We start from the raw sequence: 13,246 nt of genomic DNA on the forward strand, positions 1-13,246 counted from the left end.
AGAATGGAACCCAAGATTCCTGGACATAGAGGGATGGACATTGCAAGGAGATGGGCCATGGCCCCCATGAGGCATTGAATCTCAACTCCTGCTCATATTAAAGATCTGGTGGTGCTACTCCTCCAGAAAGGGTGTTTGCCCGCATCCCCTGCCCAGATCGGAGCCTTACATTGTGCTCCACAAATTAACTCCTCCTGTCCATGACTGGGCAGCGTTTCAGGAGACTATTACACAGATATCACGGTTCATCCGAGGGGTGGCACTGGTTGCTCTTGACTAACCTAAAGAAATTTTGGTCACGTGACAGACTTCACCCTCACCTCAAAAATTGCCTTTTTCTCTGGCCAATTACCTCCTACTATAGTGGTCCCCAAACTTTTTACCTTTACTACCTGTGAGAGCTGGGGCCAAGAGCGGGGCTGCAGCTCTGGGAGGGGGGGCTCAGACAGGGGTAAGGGGGCCAAGGCTGGGGGCAGGGGCAGAGCCTCAGACGGGGGCTGACGCCAGCAGCTGGGGCCCCAGGAGTGGAGCTGGCAGTTGGGGCCAGCAGCTGGGGCTGGGGCCAGGAGCGGAGCTGGGTGGCACTTCCTCTAAACCCCACATGAGGGCTGGCCCAGGCCCCAGCCATGACCCCCAAACATTTCTCCACGACCCCCTAGGGGGGTGTGCCCCATAGTTTGGGAACCTCTGTCCTACTGTCCTTACAAGAAACCCTGTCATGCCTATACCTGAAAGGTGTCAGAGAAAACCCTGCCTCTGGCATGTGGGTTTGTTATTTTGCACGTGTGACAGTGCTTCGGGAGCAATCCTGCTCACTGCCCCCATTAGGCACTTATCCCACAATTCTGCCAACCCATAGGCACCCTGTGCACAGCCTCACTGACATCAATGTGACAGCTCCTGCTCAGGTTGTGGCAGGGGTGGGTCCCTAAGTCAGTTTCCTCTTCTGTTCAGGTGCGAAGTCCAAACAGCACGAGATAAAGAAATGTGATTGTAAGGCCTCAAAGCCGGCAGAGGAAGCCCAGGGCAGGCCTCACAGCCACAGGATCAGAGGAAGGCTGACCCAGCGGGCAAGGTACTAGCTTGGGATAGGGAGACCTGGACTCAAGTCTCTGCTTGTCAGCAGTCTCCCTGTGGAGCAAGTCACTCAGTCTGTACCTCCATTCCCCTCTGCACAAGGGGCTAACAGCCCTGCCCTGCCGGACTGTGGGGAGGATTGGTACCTTGCAGAGTGACCATAAGGGAAGTTAGTTAAGTACATCAGGCAGGCAGAGCGTGTTAGCACCGTAAAATACTGACTAGATTTCCAGTTCATGCTCTGGCTAGTAATCAGTCTGCTGGAGCCGGTCCCCTCTTCCTCACAACAGCAGGCACCATCTCCGCCCATTCCAGTCACACCACCTGCCATAACAGTCACAGCTTGTGCTACATGGAAAATCCCCGCCTGGGAGGTGCTCATCTGTGACTACCTGAGGTGATGTGCCATGTCCTTCTCAGAGAGCTAATCACACAGAGACTGGGCTGCTTTCCAGGCCCTGCTCCTCATGCTCAGTGGTGCTGTCCTGCTCCCACACCCCTCTCCCCCACTCAGGGCTTCCATGCTGCCTCAGTCCTGTCTCTCTGGCCGCACCCCAGCTGGCTGCCAGCTCCACTCTACGGCTCCTGGTCTACGTGAAGCAGCCTGGCTGCTGCTCCTCCAGGTTCTTCCTCATGCCTGGAGGAGACAACATCACGCAGGGCCCAGTCTGGGGCTGCTGCTGTGTTCTGAGAGCAGCAAGGTATTGCTTCGACACCTATGCCAGGTGCAGTGCTATTAGCCCTTGATTTCAGCCTGGCACCCCAGGACCCTGCCAAAGGAGTAGTTTCCAACAGGTACTGCTGCCCCTCCCCATGCAGTGCTCAGCCCAGTGGTAAGCTAGCCCTTCCCAGCAGTGTTTTCAATAGCAGGAAGGAAAGCAGGTACCAGGAAGAACAGTGTCAGGGCAGAGAAGCAGCAGGGCCAGGAGTGCTGAGGGACGAGCAGCAGCAGCAGGGACAGGTGGCTGCTGATTTGTTCTATAAGTTGCCCGAGTTTAGTGTGAGTGGCAGAGCTGGGAACCACGTGGATTCCCAGGGAAGGAAAGGGGCAGGGCAGAAGTGTTTGACATGTCTCCCATACTCCAGTGGGTGGCAGCTCCCAGCAGACAGTGATCACAAGCTCAGGGAGAATGATACTAACCCTTAATGCTGAAGAATGACAGCCCTGAATCCAGCTGCTGGGGGCAGAAGGGATCACTCTGCTTCCCAGGCACTGGGAGAACTCATCCCACTTAGAGAGGCTCCCCAGAGAACAGAAAAGGCCTCAAAGCAGCTGGGAAGCAGAGTTATGGGGTACCAGGCAGTAGGGCATGGGGTGCCTGGCTGTTCCTTCTCCAACTCCTGCCTGTGGCTCAGCACTCATAGCACTCACCTCGGGGGCTGTGTCTAAGAGCGGCGCCTAAGCCTACAGGCTGTGGATGCGTTCATTAGGCAGCAGGGCCACCTAACCCATGAGACACAGTGCAGCGTGTGCTTAGGTACCTGGCACAGAACAAAATGGCGGCTCCTGTGACTCCCCCACAGCACAACTTACCCCAGCCTCCCAGGCATGTACGCAGAGCAAGAGCAAGAGCAGGGCCAGGCTTCCCCACAGGAATGGGGAGACAGGAATTGCTTTCATCGGAAGGGTAAGCAGGTGGGAGACTCCACTATGCCCGCTCAGTGCCAGGTAGGCTTCTAGGCACCTAAGCCAGCCAGCCAAGGTGGTCAGAGCTGCCCCCGGGGGGGTTCTTGAATATCCCTCTGACGCGGCAAATACTGACCCGTCAGATACAGGATACTGGACCAGATAGGCCACTAGTCTGATCTGGCAGGGCAATTCCTATGTTCTTCCAACTGACCTGACAGATTTAGACTCTCCTTGGGCATGTGGTAGAGGTGAAGTAGGAGCTGGAGTTCAGGATGTGAGAACAGAAATACATAATGAAGGGTCTTCTCTTCATAATGGGGAGGATGGAAAAGAGATTTGCAGAGAAAGCATGGAAGAGCTGAAAACTAGAGCATTTACAGCCTCCCCCCTAGTCCAGGAGCCAGCTTCTGCCTAGTTCCTCATTTCTTCAGAAGCCACCAAGTTAAACACTTCCCACTTCGGGAACAGTCATTCCTGCCCCGTAACACAGGACACATTGGAAAAAGACAGAAAGGAGAACTTACACCATGTAATTTTTTCAGTGTTAACCTTTTAAGGGCAGGTGGCCTGGCCCACCAGAACAAGGCGGACAGTTGGAGCACTGCCAAGTTAACTGTGATTACAGCTGCTTTGCGTCACAGAGCAGTGCACAGCCACTAAGTGCACTGACGACTCTGGTAGCAGTTGGCTTAGAGAGCTGTGTTAGTGCTCGGTGGAAGGAAGGGCAGAGGAAGCCCAGTCCCTGCAATCTAAGGGCGCCCTGTGCTCCTGCCTAGATCCCTGGCAGTGCACCTCACCGCAGTGGAGCCGAGGCAACAGTGCCATGGGAAGCCTTTTAGGCACTGGTGCCCATGCCAGCATGGGGCCCCAGGGACGCGTGGGCCATGTAGTCTGTCAGTGAGAAATGCCAGACAGGCATTCAGTCTCCTCATACTGCTAAGACATCACAGTCAATGTAAATGATGCATGCAAATTATCTGTAGAGGTGATTGGTTGAGTTTTCTCAGATATCACCATGTTACCTGAACTGTTGACTAACTGACTAGGCTCTGGAATGAACTCACACATCAAAATGGTAAAAATAAAAGCCCTGTGAGTGAACAGCCTCACAACTCAATCACTATCTCTGACCTATCAGTCCTCATCCTCAAAGGAAATCTGCATGACACTTTCAGAAGATGAGCCTGGGAGCTTAAATTCATAGCTCTGCTAGCCTCCCAGCTAGCTACTAAGTCTGCTGTGAAAGGGGATATTAACAAACACACATCACTTTTCATAGCAGATTTACTCAGCCCCGGCAAGCAGGGAGACAAATTAAGCCCTGGATGTGGAGGTGGGTAGGGAGGCAACAGGAGCTAGGGGCAATGCGGGGGTGTGGTGAGTCCGGGGCTGGAGCCTGAAGCCAGACCCCAAAGCCCCATTTCCGGGGGACAGAGCCCGCGACCCAAGCCCTGCAGCCAGGGACAGTCTGCCATTGAGCAGACGGAGCCCAAACCCCGGCTGGAGCCTGTTGCCCACCACCCCATGGCTGAAGTCCAATCCCACCACCATGTGTGGGTACACACAGCTCTGCCAGGGCCCTTCAATCCTGATCCACACAATAGACTGCAAGTCTACTTTTTCTAACATTTGTCCAGTTCTTCTCCTGTTTAGATGTAGATATCTGCTGCCCACAGCCCATTGCTCTGGAGGCTCCCCCTGCAGCCAGGGGATGCGAGGTTGGCATCCAGGGCAGCAGGCAGGAATCCCCGCAATGCCTGCTGTGTTGTTTTCTCTTTGCCCCGCAGTGGGTCAGGTTTCTGTTTGAATGACTGTTCCCAGACAGTGGGAGCTGGAGATTGCTCATCAGTCCTGCTGGCTAGGAGGCTGAGTGGACCATGGCCCTGTCACGCATATACTGCATCCCACCATGGTCTCACCCCCTCTGTCTTGTTCATCCCTACCGGCAGCTACAGCAGGGATTAGTCAGGAACCAATCAGGGATCAGCAAGGCACCTGACGGACAGGGATAGCCCCATAGGCTCCTGTGACCTGGTCACAGTCATGCAATCGCTGGAAGCAGCAGAAGAGGGTAGTGTGCCCCTGGCTGTGCTGCGCAGCTGAATGGGGAGCCTCCATTAAGGAAAAGCCTTCCCCATTCTGCCCATGCCTTCTGGGGTTGCCGGCCTGCTGGGAGCCAGTCAAGCTGTGTTCCAGGGCCAGGAGAGGAGTGTTGCTCCCTGGAGTGGTACCCCTGTGTGACTCACCTCCTAGTGTCTGGAAATCTCCCTATTCCACAGGCCACAGCCCCCAACTAACACCTGGCAACTAGAAACCCTCCCTATGTTCCACAGGGAAAAGGGCATTGCCACCCAGCCCAGAGGGCTCCTCTGCCACTGGAGCAGCACACACAGGTAGAGCCGCAGGCTGCGCTCTCCTCTCCTCCAGAGCAAGCTGGAATCTCCACTCTCACTCTCCCATCCAACAGGAGAGTAAGACAGACAGCAAATTTCTCCAGTCCCCCGTTCCCAGTGCTCCTCACAGCCACACAGCTTTTCCCAAGGGCAGCCAGCGTCCAGGGCTGCATTTCCTCTCCTGGGTCCCTTGACTTGTGCTGAGCTCCCCACTGCCTCTCAGCAGAGCCCAGGAAGCAGCTTTCCATTCAGGAACCCATCCCAGTAACTTCATGGCAAAAACCTTGTCAGACTTCCGAGAGTCCTGTTAAACCAAAACGCATGCTGGAATCCAACACTTCCAGCTCAACAACCCCTTCACCTCCAGGTTCCTGCCTCCTTCGATCTTCGGTGCCCTTTCCGATGCTCAAGGTGCGACCCTGCTCAATACCAGAGCCAGCAGGCAGGCCTAAGAAAACCTCTAACACAACTGCATTGGCTCAGGTGTGGACTGTTCCCTGCCTCACTCCAATGTGCCGTCCTCATATAGAGCTCCCAACTGCATTCAGCATGGCACAGAACATTTCCCAGAAGATGCCAGACCAAAGCACAGCCTACCTGTTTTTCTGGAGGAGCCATATGTCTGGTCCCCACTGAAGTTCATATGCTCCTTCCTGGCCTCCTTTGGCATGTTACTTAGGCCTGGGCTACACGGGGGGTGGGGGTGGGGGTGGTTCGAACTAAGATACTTTGACTTCAGCTACGCGAACAGCATAGCTGAAGTTGCATATCTTAGTTCGACTTACCTGGCCGTCTTCATAGCGGCGAGTTGACCATGGCAGCTCCCCCATCAACTCCGATTACTCCTCCTGCAGAGGTGGAGTACAGGCGTCGATTCGGGGATCAATTTATCGCATCCAGATGAGACGCGATAAATCGATCCCCGATGGATCGATCACTACCCGCCAATCCGGCGGGTAGTGAATATGTACCCTTAGGATCTCAGTGGCTTAGCCCAAGGCCCTACTTGGTGCAGTCTCTCCACTCTCCCTCTCTGGGTCCTGACTTTAAAGATAGTGCCCATGTTTCCCAAGAATTCCACTGGAACATGACTTCTGCTCCCTATCAAAGGGGGATTCCTAACAGGTCGCAGCACAGCTCACCTGTGACCATTCCCCTTCCTAGTGATGACAGCAGCAGAGCTACGCCCAGCAGCCCGGCAGGAGACATCACTGCGCACAGCACCTCACTAGTCTCTTATGAGAGACCTCACAATAGGATCCTGGGAATAGAGGCCTGTCAGCTGCTTGAGCCCAGCCCGGGCAGCAAGTGCAGCGTATTTTGGTACAGGAGACCAGTACTTTGGGGCCAGGGATGGGCTCCCAGTGCTTCCCTTAGGAGGCTGTTCTGCAGGCTTGTAGAGCTCCCTGTCTCATTGGTCCAATTCCAAAGCACTCCTCTAAACGAAGTGTCACATTAAGAACTTTCCAGGCTTCAAGCCCAGCTACTGTGTTCAGATACTGTACACAGTCTCACTAGACTAGCTGCCATCTCTTCTGGAGCCCACACACCAGAGCACCTGCCGGCATGATTCCTTGCATTTGAGATCCCCAAGCTGCTCCATAATTTTCCACATAGTCCTTTGCTCATTGACAAGAGTCTTTGGAAAAGAAAAGTCTGAATTCTTTAAAGCACAGCACATGACTACGCTGCCCTTTCTAAAGGGACACAAGTCACCTTGACATCTATCCAGTTGTAAGCAGTCTTAGGCATTATGCTGGCCCCTAGAGTCCTCTTGCTAACTTTTGTGGTTATCCTACATGTTAGAATTTCTCTCTCCACTATTGCTGTGTGAAAGACCCACAAAGAGCACGGGGAAACAGGAAAAGGGCTATATATACTGTGCTGCCAAAGCCACAAACTGAAAAAAACTCGATTAATATTTGCTCTCTCGGACCTCTTTCAGCAATTGCCATCTGAGTGTTAACTTGTAGCAATGAAAAGTAAATGCATCGCTGGCAGAACTGTGATCTGTAAGCGGAAGATATCACCTTAATATCTTTCTTCTTTTCCCAGGCTGTACTAGACCATAGGTACATGACCCTTTCTCGTTTAAATTTCACACCTTTCACCAGAAATCCCTATTATTCTTTACTGTGATCTCTCGGGCTGTTCTACACTTCAAAATTTGCCCGTGGACAGCCAAACTGGTTCGCCAGTCCATTTATATTGTTCAAGGAGGATTTAAGCATATTCCTTTTTGATTTAGTCCTCTAAAATCTATGTCCTCCTCTTTCCACAGCTGCCCTAGTGTTGGACAGATATCGCATATGCATCAGGGTTCCTTTTAATTTGTTACAGCACCAAACAAGAGTTAAAGTGGTGCTTTATTTCAGTATCCAAACCTCAGCCAGAGATTATATCCTAGATAACGGTTATTTAACTGCTAACCTGGGTTTAGCTCCATGGGAAAACTTTGTTTCTTGAAAGCTGCAATCATCACCAAGCGTGTGATTTTACAAAAATGGAAGAGTAGGATCATGCCCAGACAGTGGTATTCAAGATCTGTCCAAGTTATCACCCAAATAAAGGATGACTTGCTGCTGTAGAGAGCAATTATATGAATTTAAAGACATTTGCCCTCCATTTCTAGCCACATTTGGATTAAAATGTTGAGACTACTCAAAGAATGCCAGATTGCCATCCCACCTAACCCCATTGCTCTCCTGTCCCAACCCCCTCCTTCTCTATTCACATGTATTGCCTCCTCTTTATTACACAAATCAGATGTCAAGAATTATAACAATAAGAAACCAGTTGGAGAACACTTCAATCTCTTTGGTCACTCGATTACAGACCTAAAAGTTGCAATTCTTCAACAAAAAAACTTCAAAAAGAGACTCCAACGAGAGACTGCTGAATTGGAATTAATTTGTAAACTGGATACAATTAATTTAGGCTTGAATAGAGACTGGGAGTGGATGGGTCATTACACAAAGTAAAATTATTTCCCCATGTTTATTCCCCCCCTCCAATCCCCACTGTTCCTCAGACATTCTTGTCAACTGCTGGAAATGGCCCACCTTGATTATCACGACAAAAGGTCCCCGTCCCGTTCCCCCCCCCCCCCCCCCGCTGGTAACAGCTCACCTTAAGTGATCACTCTCTCTTGTTACAATGTGTATGGTAACACCCATTGTTTCATGTTCTCTATGTATATAAATCTCCCCACTGTATTTTCCACTGAATGCATCCGATAAAGTGAGCTGTAGCTCACAAAAGCTTATGCTCAAATATATTTGTTAGTCTCTAAGATGCCACAAGTACTCCTTTTCTTTTTGTGAATACAGACTAACACGGCTGCTACTCTGAAACCTCTCTTTATTACTGTAACCCCCACCCTAACGTGCTACATCAATGGAGTTTTGTCTGGTTTTGTATTGTCTGGTCTTGCAGCTTTGACAAGCTGAACAACTGTAATCACGTAATTCCATTGGAGAGGCACATAGTACGTGGAAACACATACAGGCTGTAAGTCAGTTTTTCAACTTTTGTATTGGTGACCTCTTTCACATAGCAAGTCTCTGAATAGGACACCTCCCCATATAAATTAAAAATGGGAGCGAGTAATTTAATGGGAGATTGGGGCTGTCAGCCCCATGGAGCTGACAACTTGCAACCCCCATGTAACCACCTGCAACCCACCTAAGGGGTCACAACCCTCAGTTTGAGAAACTCTCCTGTAAGTCATTTACCTTTTTGTATTTTTTATTGTGTTTTAGTTTATTAATTTTCATAATCAAACACCTGCACTCACCCCCTCATAATTATGAACATTTCATGGTCTCTTTTAGGTTGGTGTCCATACTCCTTTCAGAACACTTTTTATTAAGGGTTTCTTTGTGGGAGATCATTTAGAAAGAAGGCTAAGGATCAGAGTATTTGAAAAGAGAGAAGTAGAGATATCTTTCCATGAACACATACCACTGCAGGATCTAACAAGTTATAACAAAAAGAAAAAAGGAGTACTTGTGGCACCTTAGAGAGTAACCAATTTATTTGAGCATAAGCTTTCGTGAGCTACAGCTCACTTCATCGGATGCATACTGTGGAAAATACAGAAGATGTTTTTATACACACAAACCATGAAAAAATGGGTGATTATCACTACAAAAGGTTTTCTCTCCCCCCCACCCCACTCTCCTGCTGGTAATAGCTTATGTAAAGTGATCACTCTCCTTACAATAAGGAAAGGAGTACTTGTGGCACCTTAGAGACTAACCAATTTATTTGAGCATAAGCTTTCGTGAGCTACAGATGAAGTGAGCTGTAACTCACGAAAGCTTAGAGACTAACCAATTTATTTGAGCATAAGCTTTCGTGAGTTACAGCTCACTTCATCTGTAGCTCACGAAAGCTTATGCTCAAATAAATTGGTTAGTCTCTAAGGTGCCACCAGTACTCCTTTTCTTTTTCTGAATACAGACTAACATGGCTGTTACTCTGAAACAAGTTATAACAGTTATTCCTGGGGGAATTCTGCATAAAAAAAAAGATTAAAATCTGCACACAATATTTTAAAATTCTGCATATTTTATTTGTTAAAATAATGCAATATAATCACGCTGGTTTCAATTACTTTGGTAATTTATTTCAACTACAGTACAATGTGTGGAGAATGGAAGTGGGGAGCATTGGAGGAAATCCCCAAGCTCCCTCTAATAGTAATGTAGCTAGGTTTGACCCTTTATTTCTAGTTATCAGTCAACAAATATATGCAGCCATACGCTCAGTGTTACATCATAGGTAACTGAGGAGCAAGCGAGGGCTGGGGACTCAAACTCACAACTTAATAATTTTATTGAGGTAATGTTGAAATAAGGAACAGTACAGAGTTCAAGCATAGAAGTTTCTGGTTGTCAGGGGATAAGGTACAGATTATCAAGGGGTGCAAAATTCAATTTAGGAGCTGGTGGAGCAAGGATCACATAATAATCTGCAATCTCCCCGACTGGGGGAAAAGTTTAACCGGTCAGAGTACAGACATCGAGATATGGGGTAAGTTATCCACACAACAGCTATGTTCAGTATGTTGGGTATAGTGAGTGAATACGGGGGTGGGGATGGGTCTACCCTCATTTGGTGGGGTTTAATGTTCAGCGGGTTTACGGTTCCAGTTCATACGGTACGATGGGGAAGGCCTCTCAGTCTCTTTCCCACAGTGTGTGCACAATGTCGTACCGGCTCACTCCTCCTGGTACTGTCGGTGGCCGGTGATGTGCTCAATATAGATGTCCCTGGACCTTCTGACCATCTCCAGAAAGGTCAGTAACAAACAGTTCACGAAGCACATTTTGATAAGAATTTTTTTCAATCCAAAAATTTAGACCGGTTCTAATCACTAAAGCACCATAAGCATTTATAAGGCCATACTGTCCTTTACAATAAGGCTCCTTTACACCACTCTGGCAATGTAAAGGAGCCTTAACATTTTTTACACGTTTTAAACTCCTGGGGAATTCACTAAGGACAACGGGAACAATTCACTAAGCCAACAGGCTGCTACATTCTGCTCTGCCTGAGGGGACAGAGCCTGCCCCACTCCTACCTCCTCAGAAACGCCCCAAAGCCCTGATCTTCCACCCTGAGCGTGCCACAATAGCAAGGAATGACTGCCCAGCCCCCCAGCTCTGGCGGTGATTTACATCTCTACCGGCTGCTCCAGATGCCCAAACCAACCTGCCTGCACTGCTGGGGAGGGGTGGTGACTACTCTTGTGGGTTCCCTTTACTTCCTGGTCAGAAGTCATTTTTCTGTGGGGAAGCAAAGAAATCTGTGGGGGGCCATGAATTCTGTGCATGCGCAGTGATGCAAAATTCCTCCAGCTGTAAACAACCATTCATTCAGTGCTGCACAGACATACTGAAAAAGGAGAACAAATTTCACATTAAAATTATTTTGCAAGTTGTGGCTGGGTCGGGGTGTCAATTGTTAATGGACTGAAGAGAGCTGTGAAAAGAAGCCTTCTTGACGAAAGTCAGTCCTCCACCACTTTTGTCTTGCTGAAGATGAAAACGTCAATGAAGTGCCCACAAAATCAGTGTCTAAAGGGCATTAAATTCTTCTTCTTTGCCCATTGTTTATGGTTGGGGTTTGTAGTGAGCAGGCAACCTGGCCTTTTAGCACAAGAGAAAATGGCAAAGTCCAGCACTGCATAAGATTATATTTGATCAGGATAGAAGCAGACCCTCATGTAATGGGGTTCACACTGCACCCCTGGGTATTCGGCCCCTTGGCCCCACTCCTCTGTGAATCAGGGACACTTCAATCTGGTGCAACACCCGTGTTCTTTATTTGTGATCAGTTCCCCACCACCAGTTTCTGACTATTTACAACTGCTTGGCCTACCACAGACCTGGTTAGCAACAGACTAGGAGGCTCCTACTCCCTATGAGCCTAACCTCCCACTCTCAGTCTCCCTGCTCCCCTTCTCTCACTTCTTTCAAGCCTTATAGCGCCTGCTAATGAGGCTGACAGATGTGGTCAGTTACCAGGCAAACATAGGGCAATTCACCCAGCCCCAAGCCATTCCCCTTGATTTGGACTGGCAGGAGCTGATTAGGGGCTTCTCAACCAGCACCCTTCCACACCTCACCACAGGGTATTTACACACGACTGATCTGTGAAGTACAGAGGATTCACCTGTTGTGCAACATTCTGGAAGGGGCATGTGTTTTATCTGTCAGGTTTCAATGAGAAGCTTCACTGGCTTAGGCCATCAGAGATGGACTTTGGGACATTTTGAAATAAACTAAATGAAGGAAGACTTGAGGACTCCACTGCAAGATTAATGCAGACAAAGCAGAGGTTCGGGGGAGATCTATTAGCTCTTTGGAATCGCAGCGCTGTTCCCTCTGTGGTTCTCCCAGGGGAGGTGGGCTCTCCTCAGCGTTCATCTCACTGATCAGTGGACAGGACAAGTTTTAAATCAGTCCCCAGTGGGGAGTACATTCTAGTCTTAAGTTGTTCTGGCCAGTGACCAGCCCTTCCTTTATGCTTGTATAGCACTAAGCACGCTGCAGGTACTACTGGGAACAAACCAAAAGCCAGGGTACTACGTATAACTTTGCTTAGAATCCAATAAGTCAGTGATGTGAGATGTGTCCACTGTGTTTTAATTAGAAGGATTCTTGCCACTGGGTAATGCTCCCGGATGGTGAGAGGAGCTTGCTTGTTTGCCAACAGAGCAAGTTCTCAGTATGAACCACACGCACAGAGACTGACGGAACTGGTACTTCAAGGAGCCGGGGAGATAGCACTGTTCCAGGGGAGATAGGATGCCTCCCTCCCAAGCGTTCTCTAGTCCTTGGTTTCTAGGCTCAGGCTGCCAACAAGAGGGGGTGGTGGTTACTGCTAGTTGTGGTAATTCTGAAACATCAACATCTGTGAAGTAACAGCAGGACTGAACCACTCCAAGTCCTAGCACCACATCCCATGAAGGCTGCGGGAGATGTTGAGCTGCCAGCTTAGAGGGCAGGCTGGATATGGCAGAATCAAACCAAACCCAAAGGGCTGAGTCATTTGCTTCCTAGCCCCCGCCCACCCTACCCCACTTCCACGAACATGCCCCTCTGCACTTTCTGGTTTCAAGTGAGGCAGACAGCAGAGCCGCCAGAAGGCGGACTTCTCTCATGGCCATTCTAATTCAGCCAGAACAGAACATGAGATCTTTGGACAAATACCCAAACATCTTCGGCCAGGGTAACCCAGAAGATGTCTGAACCTATCCCCAGTCACTACTAACATCAGGAAAACTGGAACACCCTCAAAACCCCAGTAGGGTCCCTACAGACGCCCCTGCTGTGCATTCTCCAATTGGATACAGTAACTAGCACATTACCAGTCATTGCACAGGCATATTCCCACACCCATAAGCACAACATCAAGACCGTGTCTTTTGTGTAGCTAAAACGCTCATCCAGCAGGGAAGTAGTAATCAGCCTTCTCCTGTGCACTGCTCATTTCCTTTGACTAATTTCCTATTTAAAGGGGAGTCAAACAGCACTCAGTATTACATATACCCAATATACAGGTCCAATACGTCTACCCTCAGGTGCCTACTGTTGGCAGCTGGTGTGCGCACATGCTCTCTCAGTAAGCTGTACCA

The 13,246-nt window shown here is 49.4% G+C and overlaps 1 protein-coding gene across 7 annotated transcripts in view; it reads right to left on the reverse strand.

Moving 5' to 3' along the window:
- NOS1AP (nitric oxide synthase 1 adaptor protein) overlaps positions 1-13,246 on the reverse strand; it is a 175,471-nt gene that overhangs the window by 110,762 nt on the left and 51,463 nt on the right. For 2 of the 7 annotated variants that reach the window (XM_084636809.1, XM_084636808.1), the window contains exon 2: positions 5,886-5,948. The exons of the other annotated variants lie outside the window; for them this stretch is intronic. In XM_084636809.1, the coding sequence (XP_084492935.1) occupies positions 5,886-5,930 (45 nt within the window). In that variant the 5' untranslated portion in view covers positions 5,931-5,948. The remainder of the gene's footprint in view (positions 1-5,885; positions 5,949-13,246) is intronic. 7 annotated transcript variants of the gene reach the window in all.

This window comes from Lepidochelys olivacea (assembly GCF_965140295.1).
Source record: "Lepidochelys olivacea isolate rLepOli2 genome assembly, chromosome: 8".
NCBI lineage: Eukaryota > Metazoa > Chordata > Testudines > Cheloniidae > Lepidochelys > Lepidochelys olivacea.